The following is a 15,436-nucleotide window of genomic DNA, read 5'->3' as shown; positions in this document are numbered from 1 at the left end:
TGACGTAGGTGTTGTTTTTCTCAAGGTGTGTGAGGGCTGAGTGGAGGGCAGTGGAGATGGCATCCTCTGTGGATCTGTTGGTTCTGAAAGCAAAGTGCTGAGGGTCCAGGCTGGCTGGGATGTTGTTCTTTATGTGCTGAAGAACCAGTTTCTCAAAGCACTTCATCAGAAAGGGGGTGAGAGCCACAGGGCGGCAGTCATTCAGACTACACACTGCAGACTTTTTACACTGAACAAAATTATACACGCAACACTTTTGTTTTTGCGTCAAAGATCTAAGACTTTCTCCATGTACACAAATAGCCTATTTCTCTCAAATAATGTTCACAAATCTGTCAAAATCTGTTAGAGAGCAGTGAGCACTTCTCCTTTGCCGAGATAATCCATCCACCTCACAGTTGTGGCATATCAAGATGCTGATCAGACAGCATGGGGATTGCACAGGTGTGCCTTAGGCTGGCCACAATAAAAGGCCACTAGTCGCTCTCCTGGGTAGTGGCCCCTCTGAACACGCTCCAATCTGTGCTCCCAAAACAGTCCCGCACAGCTGCTGTAGATTCATCTGTCCACACTTTGGCTGTTTTAATTGTTGGTTTGACCCTTTTAATCAGCTGGGTGTAAGTGGGCAGGAGAAGCAGAGAAATATGATCTGATAGACCAAAATGGGGGCGGGGAGGGCTTTGTAGCTGCCAGGAATATTGGTGTAAACGTGATCCAGTGCATTTGTTCCTCAGGTGGGGATGTGGACATGCTGGTGGAAGTTAGGTAAAAACACATCTGAGGTCTGTTTGATTAAAATCAGTAGCAACAATAAAAACACCATCAGGTTGTTTTGTCATGTGACTGCTGATGACTTCATATTTTTTTTTACAAGTAACATTTTCAATGCAGGACTTTTACTGACCACTGGAGAATTTTTAGACAGTGGTATAGTAATTTTTGAGTTGCCCAACACAAAATGCAGGTAATTACATATTATTTTTATGAAACCATTTGTCAATGCTTAATTTAAGTAAGCATTTGATGCTTTTTATGACTATGATTGCATGACCATTATAATTTACAGGTGATGCTGAAATTATGAATTAATAATAGAATAGTCTATGGGCAGAAAATTAATTCATAACAACTGTGATAATACATTAATCATTTTTAATTGATCGGGAAAAAATGGCAAACATTTGCTTAGCTTCTCAAAAGAGGATTTGTTGCTTCTCCTTTTAAATGAAATTGTAAATGTTAATATATTTGGCCGTCAGACTGTTGCTCTGACAAAACAAGCAATTTGAGGCCATTTTTCACTATTTTCTGTCTTTTTTGCAAAGGCTGAAGCCGATAGTAAAAATACATTGCTAGTTGCAGTCCCAGTAAATGGCCTGTATAATGTCGTCCAGTACAATAAATTCTAGGCTTCATCTGTGAGGCTCTAATGTGCAGTTTTGAGTCAAAGTGTCAGATTCAGCTGCATGCTAATGCTTGAGGGAGTAGTTTGTGGTGTCATTGAACTGGACTGCATCAACTGATGGTTACTTGTCTTTATTTCTGCAGAGCTATTATTTTGGTGTTCCTGTTATTTTGGTCATCCGTTGTTCTCGTTGGCACTTGGTGTTATCGCGGGAGGTGACACAGAGATACGCTAGCTCCGTTTACCTATCGTGTAGCTGACAGAAAGCCCAGCCTGGAGTTCCTCAGCGCTGATGGTGAATAGCCACTGCTGCCGTAACGGGCGGAGGAGAAGAAGCCGCAGAAGGAGTCAGCAGTGGCAAAGGAGTGATAGTTCGGAGTTAGTCTTATAGATTTAGCAGTATTACGTGTATCATCGGATCCTTACAAACCCCAGAAGGGAAGGGAAGGGAAAAATAAGGGAAGATGGCGGCCGCGGCCTCGCCGGGCTCCGGCTCGTCCACCTCCTCAGACTGGATTGTACTGAGAGACGGTTGCCTGCGTTGCGACGAGGTGGGCCTGCGAAGCCTTTCCTACCACCCGGCCCTCAACGCTATCTTGGCCGTCACCAGCCGCGGCAGTATCAAAGTAATTGACGGCACTTCGGGGGCCATTCTCCAGGCTTCAGCGTTGCATGGTAAGCACCGGAGCCCTCTGTCAAGCCCTGACAACAACAGTTTCAGTTTTGACAAACCAACCACTGACTGACAACAGACACTAAACACGACACAGGCTGATTTGTAACCTCAGCTAGCTAACGTTAGCTGATTCTAGCAGTTATATTTGGGCCTTGTTAGATTATTTTTAACATGATTCGTTTCGCCTGTTCTGCTTTTGCAAAAAAATAATATAAAATCTTTGGACGTCGATTTGTTCGTAGTGTAGAGTAAAAACTAGTGATTCTTGAACGCCAGTGTTTGCTACAGTTGACCACATTTGGAACATGACATATCTACCATGCAAGCTATTGGCTAGCAAGTTAAATTAGCACAACGCTAGTTAGCCGGGCAACCTTCCCTGTCATTCTAGTGGTCAGTCACGATATGCAGTTTACAACGCACGATTCCTATCCTGGACACCCGGAGTAGCACGCCTAATGTTACTTAGTTAAGTCAGTGCAGTGTGTTAATGTGAATTACTGTGATAGCCACTAAGCTAGCTAGCTGCTATATAGCTTATTAACTTTACAGTTTATCGTGCAAGTTATTTTAAGGCATAGGTGTGATGCTGAAAGTAAACTGAATTGATGCTGTAGAGTTGGTGTAACGTTAATGGAACCATGTTTGCTTTCTGGGCTAACTTGTCTAATTCAGTCGAGTAAGCAGCCTACTTGTCTTGTTGATGTTACATGTCAGCACGCAGTGTCCTGTCACAGTGTACTGACAGTAGCGTTAGATTGCATACCAGGTTCCCCAAGAGTTTTCTCAAGCTGCTCTCCGCGCTCACTTGCAATCTACAACGTTGATCACTGTCCTCTGCTTTGTTTACACACCGTACCATGTGTGATAGTGTTGTTAAAGTTATGAAAGAGAAATGAATGAACACACTTAGATTGCGTGTCCTGTAGACGGGTAACAGACATTGTTACCATCTGTTTACGATGCTAACCTGCTGATGGGTGTCAGTATTTCCGGAGGAGCATTCGTCTAGACTGTCATCGTTAAACAAAAGTAATATTTTCAACTACTTTGTTCCCATACATACACTGCATTTACTATGATTTTAGAGTAATTCTTGGAAGGGGAGGTATCCTCCACAGCCAGTACTCTAGTTTTAGTTAATAAAGCTGTTGACTGTAAACAGTATTACTACACCCACAGTTGCTTACAAACTATCTCTATATACCTCTTGTTATTTTGCACTGGCTGTTGAGTTTGATAGGCTGCAGCCGACTTAAGGTTTGTAACAGATGGCCAACCTTTTTTGTGGAAGTAGGAGATACATCTGTGTTTGATGGAATACCCATAAGTCTTACAAACAACCACCACATCCATTTAGGTTTTTAGAGGAACGTTTATGCAGCAAATAGCTAATATTAATAGAATATTGCTACGTTGCATGTTCATAGTGTACATAAAAGTAACACTACACCTTCTGAAAGGGAAAGGGAGATATTCAACAGATAGACTCACTGAGCTGTTGATCTTCACTTTACTTTTAGTTCATTTTCAGCTCCGTGTTTTCAAGTAAGAGCTGATGCTGTGTGAGTCAGCCTGTCGTCGTGATTAATAGAAGGTTCAGCCCGGTTCAGCCTTCTCTGGGTGGATGGTTATATTATATCCAGATCTGTTTCATACCTTGTTTTGGGGGGGGGGCACATTGCTGTCCATGCTGTCCATGTCATCTGTTTTGAGACTCATTAATAGAGGATGACAAACCCAAAGACAGAATGGAAACAGACACAGTGTTTGGATGGTTGAAAGGTTTCCATGTAGTTGTGGAATTTACATTGTATAGTCTTTTCCTGTGGAAAAACTAACGTTCATGATCAAAGCATATTTACTTCTCTGCATTTATGCTACGCCTACCCAGTTCATGTTCCAAAATATCCCAACAGATAGAATATGTCACACAGTGAATGTGACTGCTAACAAAGCAGAGCAACCAATGCAGTAAATCAGTATTCCGCTTAGTCCAACAACACTCAAGTGTGGGGGAAATAATAATCCAATATTGCTGCAAAAGAGAAAACAAGCACTTTGTTATTATCTCTTGTTAACAATTTACAGATGTACCTTTAAAATATAACCTGCATTCTTAGCTAATTATAGGATTATGAAAGCCAGAAATCTTGTTTTGCTTTCATTTTGTTGTAGTTTATGCTCCTGTGAAATTGGCCAAGGATATCAGCCTAAACAGATACCAGCGATTATTATTTCATTGCAATACCTGAAGTTGCCCTTTACCAATTATACCAAAATTCTCTGCCATTCATAAACTGAAAGCCCTCTCTGTTGCTCCTCTTCTTCTGTTACTGCTTTACAAAGACATAATTCAGTCCATAATACTGTACTGTGCCCGCTGTTTCCTCACCATGATGTCTGTCTCCAGCAAGAACAAGTTGTCTGATAGCACACACATTGCTTCCAAAATCTTTGCTCTCCCAATCCCCTGCAGTGTTTTCCCTACGGTTGAGTTGTAGCAGCGAGGCTCTGCTTTATATCTGCATATAAAACACCACTAAAACAGACACATATGGGTCTCTGAAATTTTATTATATACCAAGAAATAGTTTTGGAACAGATATAGAAGTGGGGATAAAAAGTTGGAGCTGTTTACAGTGGAGCCAGTTGTTGGCTGATTGATTAATTCTCTTTGGTGAACTTGCATCACCACAGTGCTGTATTATCAAACGGTGTTAATTTACTAAAATTTAATGAACTCTTTAATGATACATAAACACGTATGATGTATCTTTTAAAGAAATCCTTTCCAGATAAAATGTAACATTAATATCTGTTTAAGGGCATCTGTCAGTTGTCTTTGACATTGACAGCTTTCGCTGATGACCTGGATATAAAGCGTTCGTAGAGCAAAATAATATAGTGTAAATCTCATTAATCACTCGCATGGCACGCACTACAGAACATGATCCTGGACTACCCATTTTGCACTTGACTTCCACCTTGTCGCATATTGGACACTCAAATGGAAAAGTGGATGTTTTAATAGAAGTTTTGTCCCCTCTGCAAGCAAAAAAAACAAGCACGAAATGGCAATTTTGACAGATACTGATACCGATTGCGTTATAAGTCACAATTTTAGTGGGAAAGGTAATTTTGCGTTTCATTTTTATTTAAAAAAATGCTGATGTGACTTGCTGTGGTCTGTTCCAAACAAGCATGTTCCCTCATGTCTGGAAAATATGATTTGTAAGCATCACAATCCTTCATATATAATGGGATGTTGTGACACATTTTACCTTCATCAAAAAATTGCAGCTCCTGTGATTTGACTATTGCATTTGGTCATTTTGCAATTTCACTTAATTGTTCAGCCCCACAAAGTAGTGCAAAATTCCATAGTAAGATCTGTTGGATGTTACATTTACTCATTTAGCTGACGCTTTTATCCAAAGTGACTTATAATTGATATGTCAGAGGTCGCACGCCTCTGGAGCAACTAGGGGTTAAGTGTCTTGCTCAGGGACACAATGGTGGATTTCTCATTAGTGGGATCTGCAGGGACAGGTTTGGTTTCAAATTATGGCCGACTGTACTCTTCACTGTGTACACATTTGTTTATGTTGAACTGAAGTATGTGGCAATAACAGCAGCTGGAGAGTCACCTTACCTGTAGATTATGTTGCAAGACGACTGCCACAAGTGATTTGGGCTAAAAAACATGACTCGTTTATTGTTTTTATTACATATATATTACATATGTATGCCAAGCCTGGTGTCTTGAAAATAGATGAATAAAAATAATTTGTGTGTATGGGCACACTCAGTAAAAGATAATATAGTGTGTTCCCTGGTGAAGGGGAATTTTTACTCACTGGTTAAGGGGCTGAGTGAATCTATGTGCTGTGTGCAGCTCCGCGATGAATGATGATTTTCCTCATATTAAACAGTATGTGGCGGTCAGCATGATATTGTGGCGAGTGGTGTTGCCACAAATAAATCAATGAATGGGAAACACTGCAGTGTGGTGCAGGTTATGTCATCTCAGTTCTGATAGTGAGTTAGTTAAAATCGCCTTTAATATCAGCTCATGAAAAACCAGTCGCTGATCATCGATTGTCGATCCACTCAGCACAAGCCTGTGGCCCATTGATATTAATGAGCGTGTGAAATTTTCGTAGCGCCGCTCATAATTCAGCAGCTGAATGAATATGGGGGAAACACTTGTTTATATTCATCAAGAAGTTATTAGTTGAGACAACCTATTAAGTTTCATAAATATTCTGTCCGGTTAATCCAGTGGTTATCAAACTTTTTCTGTCATGCTCCCTTCAGAAACCTATTGAAATAAAAGAAATGCTTCAGGCCTAAGACTGCAACTAACGACTATTTTGGTAGTCAAATAATCTATCCAACTACGTGGATTATGAATTGCACAGTTGCTCTGTGGCTCCTATTTAGGTATCGGCTCTTGAATTTTAACAATAAAGACAAAGATGAATACGCCATTCAGAAATATTTTGCGATTTAGAAAGTATCGTTCTCCATGGTTGTCTAAAGGTGTGCACTAGGCAGCACATTCTCTAGCCTTAAATGTCGCCATGAGGATGCAACATTTATGATGTGAAGTCGAAGCACATTTGGAATGTGAACAGGATATAATTATTTGCTGCTCTCAGCGGCATTAGCGGGGTCGCTGTGCTTTCAAAATGAGCAGCCGACAGTGTTTCTGCTGGTAACGTCTTTGCCACAAAGCAAGCTAAATTGGTTTCTGAACGCCTTCCTGTACAGCGACTACAATAAAGGATATAAAGTAGTTTATTTTTTTTTTTTTTTATCAACTTCTTCCCCACTTTATCGAATACAAAAGTTCAGACATTTGCTGAACATATTAGCTAATTACACTACCTACATCTGAGAACATGACTCCACACATATGGGGAAAAAGCAAATAATTTCAATAAGGAAGTAATATAAACAAAATCATAAATAAAAAAGTGATGGGCTGTCTTGTGTGATAGAAGATTACTTTAAACCAATTATATTTTTAAATTCAAAACAGGAGCAGATGTAAATAATATTTTGCCAGCAGAATATTCGGTAAGTCAATATTTATAGTCATGTTCTTAGTCTCAAAGAGAGCTCAGCCATGTTATGTGACATGCTTCAGTAAGAACAAACATTACTGGGCCACTATAGAAAGCTGCAGATGAACATTTAATATCCAGGAATTCACATCTGCAACACTGCAAGAGGACCCTGAAGAATGAATGAAATCCAGCCTGTAGAGACTAGAGACACTGATGGTATGAGTGGAAAGGTGGCCAGTCAGACTTGTTTGTCAAAAGAAATGTTTGGTAGATGGCGGAAAGAACATGGTGCTTCCCTGTATTATCATCTCAAAATGCTACTCCACCAAAGCTAAATGTAACTGACGTGTCATGTTTATTGGCTGGTAACTTTGGACCTTGCCTTTTTTCCTTTAAACCTCCTGATCCTGTGTGCTGTCCTCTGTTGCTCTTGCAGCTAAACCTGGCGGTCGTGTCAGGTGTCAGTACTTTCCCGCTGTGGACAAGGTGCTTTTTGTGGACGACTATGCAGTTGGATGCAGGAAGGACCTTAACGGCATCCTGCTCCTGGACACCGCTCTCCAGCCTCCAGTGGCCAAGCCTGAGGATATGGTTCAGCTGGAGCTGCCGGTAACAGAGGTAAGAGAAGGGTGCATATTTTACAGTTCACGCCTTACAGAGATGGTTGTTGTTAACACCAGTTGTTGTGTCTACACAAAAAATCGAGGGGGAGAAAAAAACGATTCTTAGATGCATCGCGATGCAGACATAAAAGATTCTGAATTAATTAACAAATGTCAAAAATTGATTATTTAAATGTTAATTAATAAGGTAATGATGGAACGCAAAAGACAGAACTCTCTGAAGTGGAAGTGCAGCGCCCGGACAGTCCGTGGTGTTCCCCTGTGTTCGGCACACCACTGCTGCAGAATGAATAACCTACTAACACCCTACTAAAATTGAACATGATCTTTAAGACCACTTGACAACTTCTGATTCTCACTGTCACACTGCGAGAGCACGGTAGCACTCATCGCATCTCTTGTGTGTGCGTAGTGAATGAGAGAGAGCATGCGGTCGAAAGTGACAGTGAAAGTTAGCAGAGTTATTAGAGATATTAGCAGTAAGTTGTCAGTCTGGCAGTTAACGTGCAGTGTATGTCACAGTGTGTAAAATTCAGTCGTTTCCTCAGCAGCTGGAAAGGGAAGGCAGTTAGCGCTAGCTAACATCTCCCCTGTACAGCACGTGTTTTGGCTGCTATGTAATGCCAGCTAAATCAGTAAAGTAAATGTTAATATTAGCTGTACGTCATTACTACTTACTTGTCCAGGGTTGAGACCATCAGGTACAAGTTAAACTGGTGTACAGCTCTGTTCTGTTCACATACTGTACTTCCTGATAATAGTTAAATTATTTTTTAGCTTTCAGAAGAGTCTGAAAACTGGTTATTAAAGAGAAGGAGGAGAAGCTGTGGTTAGTAAATTAAATGAGGGGAACAAGATTGTCCTTTAAAGCTAAGGAGGAGATGTTTCTTTTAGATTTTAATGTGCAAATTAAATGTTTATTATATATATATAATTATCCAGAAATCACATAGAAAAAAAGATGTATCGATAATTGTTTTATAATCTCATCGCAGCTCTCTTCAATCGTAATTGAATCGTGAGGTGCCTAGAGATTCCTACCCCTAGGTTACACTAAGCCTTTTGTTCCACACTCGGAATGTAAGCCTTGGCCAGAATAAGCTGCTCATTCTGAGCATATGAAAGGCTGTTAGAACCTTTGACAACAGTCGCAGAACTGTTGTGTTAATGCTCCCTCAGATTACTTAAGAATTACACAAGCCTTCCTCACACTCACCCACGTCACATCAATAACTGCATATAAAAGCTGAGAAGAGTAGATTAAACCCCTTCATTTTTGTCAAAATGCTCTTGATTACTGTTCATGTTTGACCATATACAGTATTCATCCAAATGCCAAGTAGCCTTTCTTCCAGTCACATGTTGTTACACAGCTGTCTCACTGCTTCAACAACTGAAAATGTAACTGCTTTCATGTCTTACTCTTCGGTTGTGTATTTTTTCTCTTGAACTGGCATTTCAACTGCTTTCACAGTACACACCGAAGTCCTCTTCAGTGGACCGTTGCTATGAAAGTACTACTAAGTACTTTACTTCTTTTTTTTATTGTAAGATATTTTTGGGGGCATTTTTCGCCTTTAATAGACAGGATTGTGGTAGGAAACGAGGAGATGGGCCCTAGGGGTGGGAATCACCAGAGGCCCCACGATACGATATCACAACATTTATGTTGCGATTCGATTTTATTGCGATTTTAAATATATTGAGATATATTGCAATTTATTACCTTTTTCCAACTTCCAATTAGGTCCCTAAAGTCAAACTTTGTCAACATCTGTTTATCTAAAAAGAAATATTTCTCTGTTTGTTCACTTTTTCAGTCCTCTATATGGTCCTGTTAATTTTCTATTGGACTAAAAAAGCAATAGGTTTTATTATTCTAGTACCAAAAAGTTAAAACTCCCATCTGCAATTTATATACTAAAATATCGATACTTGGTGTCCGTGTATCGATACAGTATTGCCATGGCAAATATCACGACACTATGCTGTATCGATTTTTTCCCCCCACCCCTAGGGGGCCGCAGGGCTACAGGTTGGATTTCAACCTGGCCCGCTGCAGTAAGGACTCAGCCTTGTACATGCTGCTCTACCAGGTGAGCTAAACTGTGCCCCAAGTTCTTTACTTCTAGTGACATATCAACTATATACTATATTTGTGTATCAACTGTATCTCCAGTTCTTCTACTTGCTGACATCTGAAGTGCTTTCACTACAAACTTGCATGCATACAAAGATTACAGTTTAAGTTCTTTAAATCCTTACACTTGAGCTGTGGGCAGCTGACAGCTCAAACACTTTCTAGGGCTGCACCAAAGGTCATCTTTTAATATTCAAAACTCATATTGAGGTTTTCAGATAAAGCTTTGAATGTCTATAGTCATGTTTTATGTCATCACCCTAAAAAAATCCTCAGTTAGAATCTTTTTTTTTGTTAAGTAAAGGCATTATGAAGGATTTGTCAGTTACTGTTTGTAAGCGCTCAATACAAAACCCACTGTTCAACCACCAATTATTGAGTCCTTATCTCAGTTCAAATCTCCCAGGAGTCCATCTTTCTGGATCCCAGTAAGCAAAATAGAGTTTGAGGTTCAAATCAAAAGTTGGCCAATAAATAAAACCAAGTGAAGCCTCTCCCGTTTAATCGACAAGCTTAGTAAGCCCCCCCGCAGCTTCCGATGCTCGTCAGCAGCAAACTGGCTGTAACCAGGCAGTAACTCAGGACAGACTGGGCCTCTGTCGGACTTGAGTTCGGTTTGAAACGCTGTTTCACAGATATTTCCAGAGCTGACCGGTGGCTGTGTGTGTGACGCAGGCGCCAAAATACGCTTAACTTACTACACTTGTCTTTCTGTTGTGCGTTTTTCCTGTCCGTCAAAGCGACGGATGGCCCGACGATTTCACCCACCACCAAGTTACCCGCGGGTGGCGTCTGCTACTTTCATTCCCTGTTTGACACTACAGTTTCTGTCGTGTCAGCTTCTGTCAAGCCTAAGGCCATTGGACAACAACAAGTCAAGTTTTAGTATATATATATATATGATGCTTCCTCTGCAGACTGCTTTGCTCTCGTGTGTCATCCCAGAGTGTAATCGCAGCCTTTGCAATTGTTGTGTCTGGAGGAGCTGAGCCTAGCCCATGGGTAAAACTTCAACTATGGTAACAGACCGCAGAACCAGACACCAAAAGATAGCAGCATCATTTTTATAATATATTTTATCCTCCTTATATAGTATATAAATAAATGTATTATTATTTTAGTCATTTTAATCCCTCCAGGAGTCTGCCTTTAGGTGGATGAACAAAGACTCTGGGAGAGATGTGTTTTGATGGGAGAAGGAGGGTTAGGCCATTGGGGAAGTGTGTGTGTTATGAACAAGGCTTTGAGTATTTTGAGTATGTGATTATTATTATCATCCAGTGAAAGTGTAGTTTTATTTCTTTGTTTTGTAGTATGGATGGTGATGCGCCGCGCTACCCACAGAGTGGAAGTAGGAGGCAGGCACCAACCACAAATATCCCCTCCATGACCAGGAAGAAGAATATCCTATTCTGGTGCATTGTGGGCAGAAACTGCCATAATGCATATCATGTTCAGAGATATGCAGGGCAGGAAAACAATGACAAATCCTGGCCAAAAACACCCATGAACACCGTTTTAAAAATGGGCATAACACAAGAAGCTAGATGCTTTAAATCACTTTCAACACAATCCAAACAAATGTGTGCAACTTCACAGGTTGAGTTTTTCTCTCTTTATTACGGTTTGCAGTGCTGTCTTCAATAAAATAACAAATTCTTGGATCATATATTATTGCATATAGAAGTCTTTATTGGGTTGTGCTGAGAATGTTGAAACTTGATGATACTGTAAAAAAAAAAGACAACTTTTTAAGGCAATACATAAAGGTATGCAAAAATGGAAAGGTCTTAATGTGTGTCTCAGGGCTAGCAGTGACCAGAGAATGGCTGAATAAAGGAGAACGAAAAAGTATTAACAGAAGAGAAATTCACAGCATCAGAGCGAGTGAAAGAGTTTCAAGTGAAACATGATCTGCGCAAATCAAACTCAAACCAGGTCATGCTAAAATTGTTTTGTTGCTTGATGCAAAAGGAAAATATGCAAGGCTCTTATTTTCCATTCCATGACTAATCTACAAAGAAAGTCAAACAAGCAGTAGCCGCACATGCGGGACCTGCAGTGGTGGCTGCACCCAAGCCGGGATAAACAGGGATGTGGCTTTCTGGTACTCAACCGACCACCTCCGTGAGGGCTGCAGCTGCAATACATCCCTCATTATTTCCAGGTGTTCACAGATGTCTCTTTGGCCAGTTGGGGCGGGACCCTCTATCAGGCCAGCATGAGGGGCACATAGTCAAGCTCTCCCCACCACATCACACCATTTTAGTCCACAGCTGACAGAAAAACGCGCCATGGTTTGGTCTAACAACACCGCTGTGGTGACTTATCTCATTAGATCTCCAGCTCTGAACAGGATGGCTCTGTCCATCGTGACCTGTGCAGACCGCCATTCTTTGTTCATTGAGGTCCCGCCCCATCCCAGGATGGACGGGGTGATGCTTTAACCCACCCCATCTGGCTTCCCGGACTCCTGTAAATGCTTCCCTCCTTGTGACGAAATCAGGATGCAGCATCTGTCCGTGGTAGTGGTGGCGCCGGAGAGCCCGGGTGCCAGATGGTTCCCAACAGAGGTAGGAGTAAGTCATACATGTCCTAGTCACAAGCAAGTCTCAAGTTTAACACAGGATTTTCTAAGTGTCTGTCTTAATTTTTTCAACAGCACCACCCCTTGGCAGCAAGAGCCTGCTGCTGCATTGCTGGTAGATCGTGAACTTCTTACTTAAAGCTGGTTATCATTGTTTTCAGAATTTTATTGGCTACACGAAGTGCCAGTCATCGGCACAATTGGCTGCGATAGGCTCGGCTTACCCACGAAATAATAGGGGCTCGCACTTACTCCAGTGCAGGAAATGTGAGCTCCTTTTGGGTCGAATTAGGTGCCAGAGTTCAGCAGCTAATTTGAATACAAGATATTGCATTCACGCTAACATCCAAATCGAAGTTATTATGGTTATGACGACATATTAGCCACGTCTGCCGGCAAATAAGAATGATGCAGCGGCAGTCCCTCGGGATTTATTGATGGAATAATGTGTTTTGGACTAAATGATTTTACTGGATTGGATAATCTGGACCTTTGACAACGTAACAAGACCATTTTTGTTGAAATTTAATCGATCAGTGGATTAAGTTACTATGAGGCTTCAAATGTGAGTCGCATCAATTTTGATTGTACTGGTTGTGGTATGACAGAGGCACAGATTGTACCCAGTAAGGCTGACCCCAAATAGTCGAAGATTCGATGCTTCCCGCTACTTGAAATAGACCTGCGAGGACGTGCATGCAGTTGTCGGCAGCACGGCAAAAAATCTGCACAAGACCTGTGAATGGCGAGAGGCAGAGAGAGAGAGAGATCTCAACAATAAGCCTCAGTTTAGTTTCGGCTCGCAATCGCCGTGCACAAAAACACACATGATTCGACTATCAGTTGACTATAGGCAGGACTTGACTATTCTGATTCGACTATGTAAATCCTTAATTGGGGACAGCCCTAGTACCCACTGTTGTGATTGTAATGTTATCTTGAAATGATTTGCAGTGGTCAAAAAACAAGGATTTTAACGGTGTATCATATGAGTATAAACTTAACATAGCAGTTATGGACACACAACGAAAGCTGTCATCAGTAGGGCGGCAATATGTTGAGGCTCAACAGCGCGGCATGCGGTATTATTGCATTTTTCATCAATGAAGTAATTTGGTGCCATAGAGTAAGGGTGTCTGTATCTATCACCTCACTGCACGAGCCGCCAACAGCAGCTTTACGGTCTGAGCAAGCTAGCTGCTGCGTGCTAGTCAACAACATTGCCAAGCAAACTCCTTTTTGTAGTTTGACCATGTCTTTTTCAGACGTAGCTATATCATTACCTTCAGGGCATGTCTATCAAGTCAACACGCACACACAGGGAGCAGAATGGCTGTCCACAACTAACCACTGCGCTGTAGTAACGTTACAACTAAATTTCCACAGAAAGCAACATGAAAAACAGCTGCAGGCTTCCGACACACTACGCTCCGCACAACATTAGTCCAACATCGCTCAGCCTGCTAGCTACATTAGCCACGCAATATGCTAATGCCAAGTTAGCTAACCTTTAAAATAAACAGTAAAACAACACAAAACACGGCAACACTTACAGCTTCAGAGTTTGTAGTCGGGTCACGTACGGCCCATGGCGATCCATCCTTGAACCGTTACAGAGCTCGTTACGGTTGTGAAACTTTTGAAGCACTCATTTATTAATTTAACATGCCCTGAAGTTTACAGTATGAACACTGCGGTTGTTGCGGTGATTGCCATCCTCCGCAGTAGGCTTGACCAATAGCGCAATATTTCAATTTTGCGGTTATCGCGACAGCCCTAGTCATTAGGACCTCTGTCTCAAGTCTAAGTCAAGTCTCAAGTTATGAATACCAAGTCAAAGTCAAGTCGAGAATTTTATCAGTTTTAGTGAAGCAAGTCTCAAGTCTTCAAATTTGCAACTCAAGTCTGACTCAAGTCACTTGACTCAAGCACCCCACCTCCGGTTCCCAAGCCAGCTAGCCAGTGGCGGCTCCTGTCAAATGTCTTGTGGGGGAAATTGTTGTGATGATGGCTAAGGTGACCAGTTCAATGGTCTAAGTCTGCTATAAGACAAGGATTGTTCCTTAGGCTGTATACTGTACAGTATTTGTGAACAGCTACATCCTGAATTTCACTGTCAATGTCTACAATGAATGAACAGTCCACAGTTAAGATCAACAGAGCAAACATAGCTATTCTTAAATGTTTAATGGGGTACAGAAGAACCTAGTATTTATTTTCATTATTAACACACATTACACAAGACTAATAAGGTAAGCAGAGAGTTGTAAAAAATCATGAACTACTTGTTATCCTGTAGTTACACAGTAATATTAGGGTTGTGGGCTGTATTAAAGTATCCACTGTTCTCCCATGCTCTAATGACACAATAACAAGGAGTTATGTGCTGTTCTCCCATTCTTCCTCTGTATTTACACAAACAACAAGGCATGTAAGGGGAAATATAAAATATAATCTAAGACATGTTCCATTGTTTTTGGTTTATTTTCTGTGTTGCTTTCCTACTACTTCTACTTTTTATCCTCCTCTACAAAGATGCCAGTGATGGCCCCATCATGCTACCTCCTCCTTCTTCTGTAGTTTCTGGCAATAAAAGAAAAAAAGAAATAATTTTGACTACCAGACGGATTTCCCGTCGAGTTCTATAAAAAATTATTTTCAAAACTGTCTCCCTTACTTCTCAGTATGTTCAATAACTCTCTCGAAAAGTCAACTTTGCCATCTTACATAGGCCCATATCACAGTTCTCCTGAAGCCAGATAAAGACCCCCTGGATTGTAGTTCTTAGACAGATTTCCTTATTAAATGTGGATGTTAAAATTTTATCTCAAGTATTGGCCTCTAGAATAGAGCATCTAATTCCAGAAGTTATCTCACAAGACCAGACGGGCTTCATTAAGAGACGTCACTCTTTCATTAAGATTCAAAAA

The 15,436-nt window shown here is 41.0% G+C and overlaps 1 protein-coding gene across 1 annotated transcript; it reads left to right on the top strand.

The window, feature by feature from the left end:
* The first annotated feature begins 1,678 nt into the window (after positions 1 to 1,678).
* Positions 1,679 to 8,073, top strand: LOC123984471 (baculoviral IAP repeat-containing protein 6-like). Its single transcript, XM_046071383.1, has 3 exons — positions 1,679 to 2,080; positions 7,593 to 7,774; positions 8,065 to 8,073. The coding sequence occupies exons 1-3, from the start codon at positions 1,870 to 1,872 to the stop codon at positions 8,071 to 8,073; spliced, it is 402 nt and encodes a 133-aa protein (XP_045927339.1). The 5' UTR covers positions 1,679 to 1,869.
* The last annotated feature ends 7,363 nt before the right edge of the window (positions 8,074 to 15,436 follow it).

Source organism: Micropterus dolomieu, linkage group LG15 (assembly GCF_021292245.1).
Source record: "Micropterus dolomieu isolate WLL.071019.BEF.003 ecotype Adirondacks linkage group LG15, ASM2129224v1, whole genome shotgun sequence".
Classification (NCBI taxonomy): domain Eukaryota; kingdom Metazoa; phylum Chordata; class Actinopteri; order Centrarchiformes; family Centrarchidae; genus Micropterus; species Micropterus dolomieu.
Note: the sequence above shows the minus strand (reverse complement) of the source record. Positions and strands in the feature narration are given on the sequence as shown.